This window comes from Sphaerodactylus townsendi, linkage group LG07 (genome assembly GCF_021028975.2).
Source record: "Sphaerodactylus townsendi isolate TG3544 linkage group LG07, MPM_Stown_v2.3, whole genome shotgun sequence".
In the NCBI taxonomy this organism is placed as follows: domain Eukaryota; kingdom Metazoa; phylum Chordata; class Lepidosauria; order Squamata; family Sphaerodactylidae; genus Sphaerodactylus; species Sphaerodactylus townsendi.
In genome coordinates this window covers 40,880,026-40,896,091 of record NC_059431.1, presented here as the reverse complement: position 1 = coordinate 40,896,091, position 16,066 = coordinate 40,880,026, and the positions used below count along the sequence as shown (strand labels likewise).

The following is a 16,066-nucleotide window of genomic DNA, read 5'->3' as shown; positions in this document are numbered from 1 at the left end:
ATCTTGAGATAGGAAGATATAATTAGGGACACTGAGACCTTGTGGAGGAAGGAGGGAGGATTGCCAACCTGCAGGTGTGGGCTGCAGATCTCTTGGAATTATAGCTGATCACCATGGATTGCTTATTTTTTATTTGGTTTTTGTTTAAAACATCTATTTCATTTCTCCTGGAGAAAATGGCTGCTCTGAAAGATGTTCTGTATGGCATTCTACCCTATTAAGGTTTATCCCCTCCCTACACCTCACCCTCCGGGATTCCATCCTTAAACCTCCAGGTATTTCCAGACCCAGAGATGGCAACCCTAGGAGGGCAGTTTACACAAGAGCCTTAATTGCAGGTATCATATTTAACTGGAAATTATGCTTTTGTGCGTATCTGGTGGTAAAGCACTCATTGTCTTGCAGAAAGTCCCAGAATTCCGTCCTTAGCTTCTTCATTTAAAGGACATCTGTTTTAGCATGCAGTGAGAAAAAGTTCAGAAGAGGAACTGAAAGTCAAAGTAAACAATACTGAGCTCAGTGGCTCCTCATAGCTATTTCTTGTTCAAATTTAGGAGGTGGCTGTTGGGGGTTTTGGGGGTGCATATGTGGCCATGGCCTGGTAGTTTTTGCTCCTAACATTTTGCCCGCATCTATGGCTCGCATCTTCAGAGACATGTCACAGTAAAATGTGTTTCTCTCTGTGGCACATATTAGGAGCAAAACCCACCAAACCATGGCCATACAGCCCAGAAAACCCACAACAGCCATTTAATTCTGGCTATGAAAGCCTTTGATAATACAGTAAATTCAAGAGTCTTCCTGTGCTTGACCTACAAGGTCAAGGACTGCACATCTGTCTCCCACCCCCAGACTCAAGAATGTTCTTGTGCTTGCCCATAATTCTTTGCATCTTTCTCTTTGAGTAGTCTCTATGGTGGTTCTTCATCCTAGTGTTCTTTCCAGGATAATCTGCTTTTTGAGTCATTTTTTTCTGTGGTATGTACCAAATTGCTAATGACCTTTCAATGTAAGGAACATGAAATTGGGCAGGGAGTAACGCTGTTACAATCTGTAAGTCAATGGACTTCGCTCCCCTTGAAAGTTTGCCCTGCCTTCTCCTTGCTGAATTTGACTGTTGTATTTCCAAAGAATATTTAGATATTTGCAATTGATGCTAGTCTCTACCCCCTCCCACCACCACACACCTATGTTTCTATTAGTTTTTCTTGGCTATTTCTGTTTTACAGTGCATTTTTGATATTGTTTTTTGTTGTGATTATGGTTGCCAGTTACTCATGGGGGGCATGGGGCATGATGTTGATTATGGTGGCACATCACTTTCAGGTAGCTATAGGAATTGCCAGAAACTCAGTCATGAAATTATAGAGTTTCTGGTGATTCCTAGAGCCATCCTATGTCATTTCCATTATTTTACCAGAACTGATGCTGCAGCCAGTGCTGTGGGCCTTTTTTTAAAAAAAATCTTCCAACATTACTTACAGCAGTGGGAACAGGAACTGTGGGTTGACATGCTAGTTGTGATTTGTTTTAGTCATACTTATCTCACACACACACACAATATATCATTTTATTATGCGTGTGTGCTCACATACAAAAACTGAGAGGCTCTTCATTCACATGCTTCCTGCCTGAGAACCAGTACGCTATGCTGGTTAAGAGGATCAAACTGGACTCTAGCAGTCTTGGGTTTGAATCCAACTTGTGCTATGGAAGCTTGCTGGGTGATCTTTGACCAATCACACAATCTCAGCCTAATCTACCTCACCGGATTGTTGTGAGGATAAAATGGAGGAGAGAATTATGTAAGCTGCTTTGGGTCCCTTTTGGAGAAAAGGTCAGGGTACAAATAAATTAAATACATGATAAGACAATAAAAGAAATGTAGTTTTTAAAATACCTTTTAAAAACATAGATTGCATGGTTATATACATTTCTTACATAGAAACAAGCCCCACTTGAAGACAGTAGAAATATCTTCTGAGCAATAAAGCATAACACGGGGTTGTTAGTCATGGGATCTTAATTCACAGTTGCTATTGGGGAAAAAATCTTGGTATTGATTTTTAAAAAAACAACAAAAAACTCCAAGAAATATCTACTAAGTAGTGTTGTCTAATGATTAAAAGAACAATGAATTGGAATCTAAATGATCTAGCTTTACATGACTACATAACTATGGATTCATGATATGGCCACAAACACTTTAATTGCAGTCATCTTCAGTTGTCTATTGGTTAGACTGTACAATCTAAACATTGATCATACTTTTGAGAGATACAGAATGGAGGGGTCATTCCACTCCTTGTTTAACTTTGTTGTGTTTCTATTATTCCTTGGGATTCTATGTACTATCCAACTTTCCTTTGATTGTGGCTGTGCTGGCAATCTGTTCAGCCTTCTCCATTTGACACATAAAAGCTAAGTTTCTTTACATCAGGAAAAGAAAATTAGAAGACAAAATAAACATCTGCTTGTACTAAAGGCACTGTGTGAGAAAGAACAAAGCCACAAAACTTTTTTGAAGCATAAAACTTTTGCAGTCTATCTTTCAGACAGAAAAAAAGACTTCCCTCTTTTTCCCAACTTGAAAGTTTTATTAATTTGTTTTCTCCATTTATTTTGTTTCTTGGGAAAGTCAGCATATATTTGCTTCCATTCTCCTTACTGTTGTGGCAGAAATCACCATCAAGTTTCAGCCGCCATGTAGTGACCCCTTATTGGAATAATCTCATTTATTTTACTTAAATTAGATTGTAAAGCAATGTTTTCTTTTTTAAAAAAATCTGATGCCTCTGGGTGGATCTAGATGTAACAACAAGACAGGTAATTCATGAAAGGAAAGTGTCACATCTGCTTGTCGTGGCTTCACCCCACACTCTTTCCCTCAAACTCTTTTCATCTAGCTGGATTGTGAGACCAGAAATAAGGAGGGAAAGCAGTTACAGGAGCATCTTGGGGAAGGACTTTTTATTTATTTATTTATATTTATATATTATTATTTTTAATTTGCCCCACTTTATAGGAGGAAAAGCAAGCAGGAGAAGATTCACTACCTTCCTTAATTCAGTTCTTTCACTTTAAATCCTTCCTCTGTATTAAAAGCTTTGTCACAGGCCCTTATTAAGATACAGAATGAATATCCATTGACTTCAAAATCTAAACATATATATATATATATTCCATTCTATCAAACCTTCTTTACAGGCGCTAAGAGTGTCACATATTTATTTGTTTGTTTTTTATTAAAACATGTACATCCCTCTTTTCCACTTAGTTCAAAGCAGTTCACCTCTTGGTTCAAGGATGCTCCTGTAACTCTCACTACAGACATGTGAGGTAGGTTAGAATGAGAAAACATAACTGGCCCTAGATCAGTCATGCTAGGTGTCATTGGGCTGGCCATAATAAAAGGTGTTGCATGGATTGTATTGTATGTATTTTGGATGTTACTTTTGGACAGAAACAGATATAAACAATTTATTTCTAGCTCAACAGCTTATTTCTAGTCCAATATCATCCAGTAGTCTTCTTGAGTAATTGGGAGGGATGTGAACTTCTTTGATACTCAAGCCACTACACTGAACTGCTTTTCTTTCTTAATTTGATTAGGTGATTTTTGTACCTTAAAATCATTGTACCTTAAAATCACTCTGCAAGAAAAACCAGGTGTCTCTGCATTTTTACCCACCCAAAGAGGTAACAGTTGGGGTTTACAGAACCCTATGTAGCCCTTGCTAATTCCCATTTCCACAGCTGTCAAACATAACAGTCTGTTGTGTACGATGTTATGAATCAAGACTGGAAAACTTTATAGCATGGTCAGAGGGATAAGTGCTTATCTTCTGCAATAGATTATTTTTCAAAACTTCTTTGCTGCAGCCCTTGAGGGACAACATGGGCAGATGGTTTCTTTTTTTTCTTTTTGTCCTCTCATTGTGGTGCAGGAGGTGATATGGAGGGTAGGCAGTGGCTTTTTCACCTCACCACACTGCACAGAGGGTGAGGGTCAGGGCTTTGGCACAGGAGGGGATGAAGTAGTCATTTACCATCTAGGTCACCAAAAATCCTTGATCTGATCCTGTCCTTGGGTATAGGAAAAGAGACTTGAGTTTACAAGCTGGTGAACTGTAGAAAACAATTCCCCTTCATGAGCGAGGCTGAAAAAGGAGAGTCTATATGCCCACATCCTCCAGTGGTGAAAGCTTGTGGCTGCCTTTGTTCCAGCTCATGCCCTTCTCCCCCAGAGATACAGAGTAATCTCAGCATTCTAGGAGAGCGCTGCAAAGACTTATCTCAGACTAGACTGTTGGCAGCATAGGAGGCAACAGTAGCCAAAATCCATCACTTCTGCAGCTGAGAAGTAGCTGAACTCCTGCAGTGGCGCTGCCATTTATGTCAAAAGGATACAAACTTAATGTTTAAAATATGTAAATTTCAAAAGCAATTTTGACATAAGGAATCAGAAAATGTCATGAAAGTAAAGACTTGCAGGTTTGTTTATGCAAGGGGAAAAACTGAAGTAGGGATTTCTGAATCAACATCCAACAAATTCAGTGGGGTCTCCAATCTTTATTTTGAAGATTAATAATAGGCAGACAACCAATCATCTCTTTGATATATGAACAATAGAACAGAACTTTTAAGTTTGCTGCCACATTTCCACATCATCAAACAAGATCTTGCATTATTTAACAGTTTGCCTGAACAACAAATACATTTATGATATTTTTTCAGTGTTTTTCAAACTAGTTTAATCTAAGGCAAGAGAGGCAGTCTTGCAAGGAGCTAAACAAAATTTAATCAACCGTGATTTTTTTCCCCTGTCACCTTTAGGAAAAAATGCTTCCCTGGCATGGCATTAGAAGTAACCCCAGTGACCAGTACAACTGTCAATAAAATAAGATATAGAACACTGACTTGAGCTGTTCAAGCATTATAGGCATACTGCAAACACAATTCATATTTTTATGGGAAAGTGTCAGCTGTTAGCACAGTTATGTTCACAAACCCATGAGGATGATGTACTAGTTGGGTAGACAATGGGCTTTTCCACACATTTTAAACATTTTGAGGGGAAAAATAAAGCATTTTTCCATGGAGTTCCGCATTGTTTTTACTCCAATATATTTTATTTCCAGTCTCAAGATATTTAAGTGACTCTCCTTTTAAAGTGATTTTCTGACTGAAACATCTTCAGTTGTACAATCTATTAATTATGTTCTCCATGCTTCTCTGCTTCCCTGAACTTCCTCCTTGGTGCCATCTTCTGAGCTCACTCAGTTCTCCCTCACCTACTTATTTGCAGCATTTAACTGTTTGTTCTTGGGGGGGGGGCAATCTTTAAAGCATTGAGTATACAAGGAGTAGAGAATGCAACACAAGTCTGTGAAGCACTGAAGCACTGATTGAACACAGAACTAAAAAGGGGGGGGAATCACTAAACGGTGGCCAGGAATTGTTTCAAGGAGGAGCATGCAAACAAAAAGTGGGGGGGGGGGGGCTGAAAACATTTTACAATTTTGTTCCAGAGCAAGTTCTACCACAGCTCCACCACATCATCTTCACTCATCAGAGTAGGGCCTTTCACAAGTGCCAACCTGCAAATGATCCAAATCAACAACTGCCCGTACATGTGCCTTTTCTGTTGTGGCCTCTACTTTATGGAAAGGCCTGCCTGAGGAGCTCAGGAAGGCTCCCACTCTTGAAGAAGAATTTGGATTTATATCCCCCCTTTCTCTCCTGTAGGAGACTCAGAGGAGCTTACAATCTCCTTGCCCTTCCCCCCTCACAACAAACACCCTGTGAGGTAGGTGGGGCTGAGAGAGCTCCGAGAAGCTGTGACTAGCCCAAAGTCACCCAGCTGGCATGTGTGGGAGTGTACAGGCTAATCTGAATTCCCCAGATAAGTCTCCACAGCTCAGGCAGCAGAGTGGAGAATCAAACCTGGTTCCTCCAGATTAGATACATGAGCTCTTAACCTCCTACGCCACTGCTACTCCTGTGAAAGTCCTTGAGACTTTCTGGGAACAATGCAAAATAGAATTATTCTACAGGGCTTTTCTACACATGTGATTTGCAGAGTTAATTGGATAAATTAATAAGGGCTGTAGTTTGTACTTCTGTGTATAATTTCTATACATTGGATCCCATAGTGTCTTGTTAGCAATTTGCTTTGCTTCAGTTCTGGTTTTTATATTTCTGATAGGTTCTACAACCCAAATCCTCTTTCAAGGTGGACTATACATAATGTAAACATTTACAATAACAAAATATGAAAATATAAAAAATAACACTTGAATCTGAAATGTAAAAAAAAATCCAGAATATCAATATTTTTTTAATTACACTTGGAACAGCAGGAAAAGGAACTAGCAGGATAACATTTAAAAACCTGGGTTGATTGTATATGTCCTTTCTTCAGTGCTGGAGTCTTCCTCCAAGTCAAAACATTGTTTACTGGTGGAAATGCCTCTTTCTCTGGATAAAAATGAAGTGCCCAAGTGAAAGGCCTGACACATTAGAGGAATCAAACCTTTTGTTCTAGCAATTGCACATTATGTCTTTCTTAAATAACTATATATTTATAGGCTCGGAAATGTAATAAGTAATCCTAACAAGAATGTGAATACACTCCAATCTAGTGAATTTCTTCAGTGTATTTTTAATAATTTTATATTTTTCTTCTTTTAACAGAACTGGATGAAGAAGAGCCAACACCAGCAGGTAAGAACCTTTCCATTCCTGTTCTACATATTTCCACCTCTTAATTCCTTCCCCTCTACATATTTCCACCTCTTAATTCCTTCCCCTCTGTTTCTGGAGCTTCCTATCATCTGGATGGATATGCAACTGTAGTGGGAAGACACAGACCCCAAAGTATTACTCACATGCAGTAAAAAATTTATTGAAAAATACTATTAAACAGTACACCACAAAGGCAAATTGTGAACTTCAAACTGATTTAGAGACTGTCATGACGCTAGTCTTGTTCCTCAGTGTTGCAGATTTGCACTTGTGATCTGTGAACTATTTGTTTTTTCAGCAATTATCAGTGTATTTTGGAGGCTTCTAATGAGGAATTTCAGTTTGGGGTTTAAGAAAAGTACTCCTGCATAGCATGATTATACAAGACAAGTCAAGACAGAGCAGAGCAGGGGGTATCTGTCTTATGCCTGGAACTGAGTCCTGTGTAATCTGGTTGCTTGCAAAGATCAATACCCTTTATGGAACATCTCAGCAACTGTTTATCTTAACTCAAGCCCCTTTCACACCAGCCAATAAACATTGGGGTAGAATGCTAAAAATCTCATTCTTGGGGGGAGGGGCTTCATACAGATCTTGCCCCCAAACCCAACCCATTTTTTTAAAAAAAATTGCTCAACAAGTGAGTCTTTTCAAAAATCCTGGGTTACAGCTGCTCATGAGCAAATGGCCAGGCAGGAGGCACTTTATTTGCCTCCCTTTTCCTTTTTTAAAAAATTGCAGCTTGTATCTGCATAGCTACACAGGTACAGATGGCTGTATCGTTGAACATCAGAGTGGCTATGGAGGTTCATTTGTGCATGCCTACATAGCTACGCATGGGTGGGAAGTGATTAAAAAATAGATGTGTCTCCATGTGAGGGCGCAACAGCAACTTGGATTATTTCCATGGGCTCCAGTTCCTGCCTGCACAGATGCATAAAAAAACGAAAACAGGAAAATGGGTTCCTTTATTCCAGGTGCAACCCGTTATACATTTGCTGTCCAGAAGGGGCCTCAGTTGGCAAAGTTGACATGCCAGCTTCTGAGCATCTTCAGAATTGATCTTCTGAATTGATGGATTCTCCCAAAGACATTGGAACAGTCACATATAATAAGATTTTTAAAATTCAGCAATCTATGCTTCTTCTTGTCTCATAAGATCATGTAGGGTCAGGCAATGTTGGGATTATCTGGTGAGAGTTTCTTCTGTTGTAAAAATCTGACTGGGCAAACTTTAGAGAAGCTGCTCCTCAAAAATAAAAGTTTTCTCTCAGTATTAAGAGGTGCTTCACCACTGTTTACCACTACTTGTGATTAGATGTCCCTCAGAATGCAAAACAGTCACCTAATGTCACAGAGTCAGGGTCTGAAATCCATTTTGCACAAAACAGAGGTTATAATTGGGTCAATTCAAGGATTAAAAACATGTAAAATTAACATGACTCATTCTGGACAAGGTTCTCTGCAGTTAACTTAACCGACTTTCTTCATAAAGAAATATAAATTGCTGTCCAAAGCCATACTTGCTTGGAAGTAAATATGATTATTGTCAGTTCGACTTATTCTACAATCAGCATGCAGAGGACTGGGTTGGAAGTGGAAGAAGGATCATGGTCCTTTCCGCACAGCACAAAAAGACGTCTGTGGGACAGGGGCAATAGCCATGTCCTCCATGGTCCCAATGCTTTTCAGTGGGAGTCCTCTAAGCGGTTAAGATTCTCTTTAGTGTGTCTGCATATCTTCGAAGACAGCTCCTCCAAAATACTTATTTTTTAAAAAAGAAAACTATATATTGCTGGAATCAGCAGATCAGCTGAGTACAACTATGTATTTTGGGGGGCTGAAATGATGTTCAGGATCAGAGCCTGCAGAACAAGCATCCTGGGACAACCTTCAGCAAATGGCAGCAGGACAACAAGTTGGGTGCAAGCTGAGAGTGAAACTGACCAGAGAGCAAAACAGTTACTTGGGAAAAATAAGATGCCTCCTGAGCTCTGCATTCAACACAACCAGGCAGGAGACATCTAGCAGATTTCTTAGGGGGAAAGGTGCACTTTGAAGCATTCTCCAAAAAAGATGCTTTGAGCTGAAATAAAGCACCCAGAGGACATCTTGGGAAGAAAACTGTGTGGAGTGCCTCCTCAAGAGTCCTTTTTTAGCATCCCCAGAGCATCTTATTTAGGCTGTATGGAATTCCTCTGTGATTCATATTTAGTTCAATCATAGCTGCCAATTTTATTTATTTGAAACCTTTGTATTATGCTCGCCCAAAGAGGTGCAAAAGTGCTCTCCAGTCAATATACTTATAGGTACAACAATGAAATAGTAAAACAAAAAAATGCAAATACTGGTGTTTAGTCATACAGTTCAGTCCTTCATGGTGGATTATTAAGACAACAAACTTAAGCAGGTCTGCTCTGAAGTAAGGTTCATGTTTATGAGTAAGCTCTGTGAAGTAACATCGAGATTGCATTTAGGTGTAGATAGATATTTTCTTTTTCTTTTATTTTAACTTTTAAAAAGAAATTGTGTATATTTATGGTATTAAAAGATAAAACATGACAATATCATACAATACTATACATGTATTTTTATGTATTGCTGAGTTCCTAAACATTTTCTATGTCATCTACTGGTCTTTGAGTGTTATCTGCAGTTTCCACAAACTCCTCAAAAATTCCCATTTAATTTCTTATGCTGACTTGCAATATATCAGAATCGTATTGGGGACAGTTGCAATGTGGAAAGGATAACTATATTGTTTATATTGCAGCTGATAGTTGTATTAGCTGAAATGTTTTCCCAATGGTACACTCAGGTTTGTCACCATTTTTCTTGGCATATCTCATATTATAATTTTCTCCCTTTTTCTCTCACACATGAATATGCCTCAGCCTTTCAAATTGCATTTTCATCTTGACTCTATGCTATATGGTACAGGTGTCAAACTCGCGGCCCTCCAGATGTTATGGACTACAGTTTCCATCATCCCCTGCCAGCATGATGCTGGCAGGGGATGATGGAAACTGTAGTCCATAACATCTGGAGGGTCGCGAGTTTGACACCTATGCTATATGGTATTCCTATCATTTACCCTTCTTTTTCAATTACAAAAGAGAGCTTTTTATGAAAGGTGCCAGCAAATAAGATGCTTTAAAATGTTCCCTGTTAGCTTGCCAGGGTACCAGGCATATGAAGAAGAGTTTGAATTTATACCCCTCCTTTCTCTCCTATATAATGTCTCAAAGCAGCTTTCAAACTCCTTCCCTTCCTGCCCCTACAACAGACACCTTGTGAGGTAGATGGACTGAGAGAATTCTGAGAGTTCTGTGACTAGCCCAAGTTACCCAGCAGGAATGTAGGAGTGGGGAAACAAATCTAGTTCACCAGATAAGACTGCCCATCATGTGGAGGAGTGGGGAATCACACCTAGCTCTCCAGATTAGAGTCGGCCTCTCCTAACCACTACACCATCCTGGCTCAATGGGATTTTCATGGGATTTTCAAGTTCCATCTTCATCTTATAAAATTAAGGAATGTTGCTAGTTTCACATAATGAAATTATATCTGTTTCATTGTGCTCTTTGAGAATTTATCTTAAATACATGAATCTGTTGGATCATCTTTTGGTAATACAATTATAATCCAATGAAACATTATAGGTAGGGTTTCCCTAGATACTAAAGATGCTCATTCTGACTTAATGAAACAATGAAATGGAACATTGTAATACAAAAATGCATCAAGAGCTCCATAACCACAAAATTTGATCATCTTTTTGATCTCCTACTACTCCTTGTGTTTTCCTGGATCTAATTCTCCTTGTGTTTTCTTTAACTCTCCAGGGTATGTGCTGTATACAAAGGTTTAAAGGGCATCTCAAGAGATTTAAATATGCCTTTATTATTGGGACTGTCCAATATACATGACTGTTGAATGCTGAAGCCCTTTGTGTGGTTGCCCAGCAACCAACCACTTGACAAGTTTCTTTGGCTTCTTTTATTTCAAAGTGATTTTTGAGTTCACGATTCTTGGCAAAAAAGCATTTGGATGCATTGTAGGAGAAGACAGCAGTGGAGGCTAGACAAAAGTACTCCCAGTTTGTAAAAAAAAGTTCAAAGTTACCCATCATTCATCCCTAAACTACTGGCGTTTCAAATAGTATAACATGTAGTTTACTTCACAGTAACATGTGAATCTATGAGAAGCCAAGAAGCTCCATACGAGGGCTTGAGATATAATATATAAATAAATGCTTAATACTGCAACAAAATTAATGAAGCTTGCAAAAAATCAGAATCCTGCTTTGCAGATAAAACCTAAAAATACCAGTTTATTATTATTTAAATAGTATTTTCACAATGTAGCATTTTAACAAGAAATATACTTATCTAAGTACTCAGAAGAGTTCTTTGTAGGCCTCCATTAGGTATAAAATAAACTCCAATGCCTAAAATGTCTTGTTGAAAAGTTACTTTATGAAAATAAAATTAAATTGGCAATTAAAAGATATTGGTATATTTTCTTTTCAAGGCATTACTGCAGGGTTTCTTATCTGATGCATAAATTGCAGCTATTCTTTTTAACAAAAAGTTAATTTATACCCTAGAATGACATCAATAATTGTAGATATTTCAATTTTTAGAAAATTTTATCACTGCTATTTCTTTTTGCTTTAAGATATGACCAGATGTTATTGTTTTGAAAGGAAGTGGTTAGAATGTTCTTCTGGAAGTACTTCTGATACTTATTTGCCAGATTGTCTTGACATTTAAAACCTTTGCAGCTTCCATAGAACAGATCATCTCCCTCTGTAATAATTGCCCGGGGAATAAAATAGTGGAATTGTTAAACTAAATACCCAGTGTTTTTAAGAATTTGCAATAAATGTAAAAGGCTTCTCCAAAGGCTGAGGTAGATGCCAAAACATTTTATTGCTTTCCTGAGTGTGTGAATTGAAGTAAAAAATTGCATACTCATCCAGGTTTTTTAAGATTTGCAGATTTTAATTAGTGTGGGAGTTCAGGAGAGTTGTTATGCTATCCTAAGCACAGATGCATCCTTCTAAACCCTTTGGTCAATGGTAATAGAAGAGTGTAACTCTGTAGATGATGCTGTCATTCATTCACTCACATACCACATTACTTCTGCATTCTTAGAGAGTGAGTTATTATCCAGACAGAGCTCTGAAGTCTAAGTGAAATCACTCCATAGCCCATGGTTTTAAGCAAGCAAAACTGTGCAATAAAAATAATAATTACTGGTACATGTGTTTTTATCACTTAAGTTCTTAACTTGTATTTGTCTGTACCTTGTACCACATAGTGGGAAATGGTGAAGAGGCTGAGATGTACAGACAGGACTGATGTTGATGGGAAGAAACTGGGTTTTTCAACCAACCTGAGTGGTTTAATTCCCCCATCCCAAACCTGAGACCTTGCAATACCCAAGAACTATACTTCCCAGGAGACCTTGTGAGTCCCAAGATCTCCTGGGAACTGTAGTTCCTCAGGGCATTTTTACTGTGAACAGGCCTTTTGCAGCCTGAAAAAGTTCTCAAAAAGGAAAGTAACTAAGGTAAGTGTGGGAAGGGGGAAGGGGGGTGCCACGGGAGGGTGCCGTGGAGGGGGAGGGGAGGAGGAAAGAGGGAGGGGCCTGGGGGTGATTTTCCAGCCCTCCCCAGGCGTGCACCTGGTGCATGGTGCACCCCCACCGTCCCCTTGTAGCTTCACCACTGAAAATCACTATCATAGTTTGGAGATACAGATCTAAGGAAATAAAATGAAACATGACTCTAGCTAAGTTACATTAAAACAGCAAACACCCCCCCCCCATCCCCCTTGTTTTCCCACTGTAGAGGATGACAAAGCTCACTGGTCACAGTATCTGGATAAAGTATTTGAACTCAGAATAAAGGAATATTTCATCTTTTAAGATTTCTTCTTGCTTAGGTAAATCCCCCTCCCCAATCCAGAGTTAGGAATCCTGACCCTTGTGGGAGTTGTCCTGAGCAATACCAATGAAGTTATTTGACTTGTAAGCCAGTGCTCTCTTTCTCCACTAGGTTTTTATAATACCATTCATCAATCTGTTTAGCAGATAGATGAAATGATCTAGTTTCCCCCTCTGAAATCAGATTCCCGTTTATTCTGACTATCCTCTCTTGTTGTCATGGAGTTGTCATGGTTTCAGAGTCTCCAATCATAATAGTTTCTTGGCAAAATAATTTGTGTGTGGTATGCAAGAATAGTATTGCATGATGAAAAAGTAAAGGATCTTCCTGGATTTTTCCCCAATAGACAGAGTTTGGTTTGCATTCATATTTTACCTCTCCTGCCAGTGTCAGAGGTCTGGTCTCAGATTCAACAGGCTTAAACATTTGCCAAACATTTTCTTTTTAAAAAATGTAGATGCAGAGGCGTTCCTCCCATTGGGCAAAGTGGGCAGTTGCCCTGGGCGCAGCCCTTAAAAATGTAGATGCAGAGGCGTTCCTCCCATTGGGCAAAGTGGGCAGTTGCCCTGGGCGCAGCCCTGGGGGGGGGCAGGTTTGTCTGTGGGATTTTTTGTATTTTCAGTGTTTTTCCATTTTTGGCCTGCAGAGGGCGTAGTTTCTAGGCTATCAGCACCACAATTTCAGGGATGTTCTGGGAGACTCTCCTGATGCTATCACCCAGGTTTGGTGAGGTTTGGTTCAGGGAGTCCAAAGTTATGGACTCCCAAAGGGGGTGCCCCATCCCCCATTGTTTCCAATGGGAGCTAATAGGAGATGAGGCTACACCTTTGAGGGTCAATAACTTTGGACCCCCTGAACCAAGCTTCACCAAACCTGGGAAGTATCATCAAGAGAATCTTTTACTGATATCACCCAGGTTTTGTGAAGTTTGGTCCAGGGGGCCCAAAGCTATGGACTCCCAAAGGGGGTGTCCCATCATCCATTGTTTCCAATGGGAGCTAACAGAAGATGGGGGCTACACCTTTGAGGGTCCATAACTTTGGACCCCCTGAACTAAACTTCACCAAACCTGGGTGATATCATTAGGGGAGTCTCCTAAAGATACCCTGAAAGTTTGCTGCTGCTAGCTTAACAATTGCACCCCTGCCAGCAGGCACCTCCCAAATTTCCCCAGATTTTCCTTTTAAATCCCCCTGCCTTTGACATGGATTTAAAGGGAGAATCTGAGGTCCCCAGTTTAAACATTGCAAGTGATGCTGTTTCAGGGTGGGGGAGAATCAACCCCAAAATAGCATCACTTCCAATGTTGTTTAAACTGGGAACCCCAGATTCTCCCTTTAAGGTGGATTTAAAAGGAGAATCTGGGCTCCCTAGTTTAAATACCATTGAAAATGATGCTGTTTGGGGTTGGATTCCAGCATCACTTGTTTAAACTAGGGAGCCCAGATTTTCCTTTGAAACATTGAAAGTGATGCTGTTTCCCCCAATCAGGGGTACTGGATACAACACCATAAAATGTTTTCATAGCAGTAATAAAACATTTTGAAAGCATTGTGTGGCATGGGTTATTGCTGTGCTCAGATTTGTGAGTTCGGCATGTTCTATAATGTGATGGTGACTTTGAAACAACCTGGTGTAAAAAATCATTGCTTGGTCACAGTGGGGGAGGGTGGCTGCCCATGGGGGGGCGCCAGACTCCAGTTTGCCTAGATACGCCACTGGGCGTAGCTACAAGGGGGATGCGTGTTGCATTGGCCAAGCGCCTGGGGGGCATCAAACTCAGGTTTTGCCCAGGGCTCCAGTTTGCCTAGTTACGCCACTGTGTAGATGTACATTCCATTTTTCAGTGCCTAGAGCTATCAGAGCTATTTTTTTGGTATATTTTAAGTAAGCAGAAGAAGAAATGTGGGGTTTAATGAATGCTGGTTTTCTGTGCTTTTGTCATGCACTCAAAAATGCTGCAATATGTATGTCTGTGCTTATAAGCAGAATCACATTATTTTCTCCTAAGTACATAAGTAGATCATAGCTGGGTCAGACCAATGATCCATCTGATCCAGCATTCTGTTTCACACAGCAGTCAAACTAGGAGGGCCAACAAAATAGGGATAGAGACCCGCATTATTCTTTGCTTTGATATTTATGTCTGCATGTATCTGAAGGTTCAAAATGCAGCATCTTATACTGTAAATAGGTTTTACTTTAATAGTAAAGCAAATTCTTTGTTAGCAAGAAGTTAATCTTGTTGGTATCTCCAGAAAATTTCTGGAAGTAAGACTAGAGAAGCCCTCTCCCTAAAGTCCTGGAGAACTCCTGCCATTCAGAACAGAAAATGTAGGATTGGAAATTCAGTGACCTGGCTTGTTGTACGACAACCACATGGTGAGAAAAATTACTGGTTTTCAGGTATTATGGGGAGCTGAATATGTGTGTGTTTGGAGAAGGGTTTATTTTGGTGGCAAACCCCCACACATCTTCTAGACATCTACTTGGATGTGCATATCAGAATTCTGATTTTTCATGGTTTCCAAATGTGCAGATATCTATATTCATAGGACCTTTGCATATTTTAAGTAAACATGCATAAGTTGGGGTGAGGGGGGGATGAAATTATAATTAGAATGCCATATGTCCTTTCACATGCAATTCACTCTTCCCAAAATATATACAATGTTTCATTTTACCAACGCAAACGTATAGCAAATAAATTAAAAATTCAAATTATCACAATAAAATTCTAGTAGTTTTGACTAGTTCCTGTGTACATCATTGGTTGTGTAATCATTTGTGTCTATTGCTAGCATTCATGTGACTGAGCATACATGTATGTAGTTTTTATGTTTCCAGTAGATTTCCAATGATAAGTGAACTGGTAAAATGAAAAAATAGGAATCAGATCTTAAAGTCCAAGGGAAAATGTTAAAATAGAACTGATTCCTTTCCTTGGTGCTTCTGACTATTAAGTTCTGCCACCTCAGAGGACTGGATGTCCACTTCCATCCAAGTGAATGTTCGCTTATATTACAGTCATTGTGTTCATTTTCTTCAACTAATTTCCTATCTTGAAAAAAAAATGCTGTTAAAATCTCTAATGTCCTCAACAATTTGCTTTATTACTTCAGCAAGAAGAACTGGATGTCCATGTAAGAGATCAGATAATTGGATTGTCAGAGTAGCTGATTCTGTCTGTATCCTAAAAGTGTTATTTTGCAAAATGTAGCTGAGGGATAAAGAAAGAAACCAGATGTTCACTAAATGAGAGGATTAGGTTTGAAATCATGAGCATAACAAAGGTTACCCAGTTTTCTCAATGTCATATTGCTTGAATATAGGCTAGACCTTTTTGCTACCTGTTCTGTTGACATA

At 39.3% G+C, this 16,066-nt stretch overlaps 1 protein-coding gene across 1 annotated transcript in view; it reads left to right on the top strand.

Moving 5' to 3' along the window:
- The window catches only part of EDIL3 (EGF like repeats and discoidin domains 3), a 323,251-nt gene that overhangs the window by 92,979 nt on the left and 214,206 nt on the right, over positions 1 to 16,066 (top strand). The window contains exon 3 of the mRNA XM_048502911.1: positions 6,697 to 6,726. Coding sequence (XP_048358868.1) covers positions 6,697 to 6,726 — 30 coding nt within the window. The remainder of the gene's footprint in view (positions 1 to 6,696; positions 6,727 to 16,066) is intronic.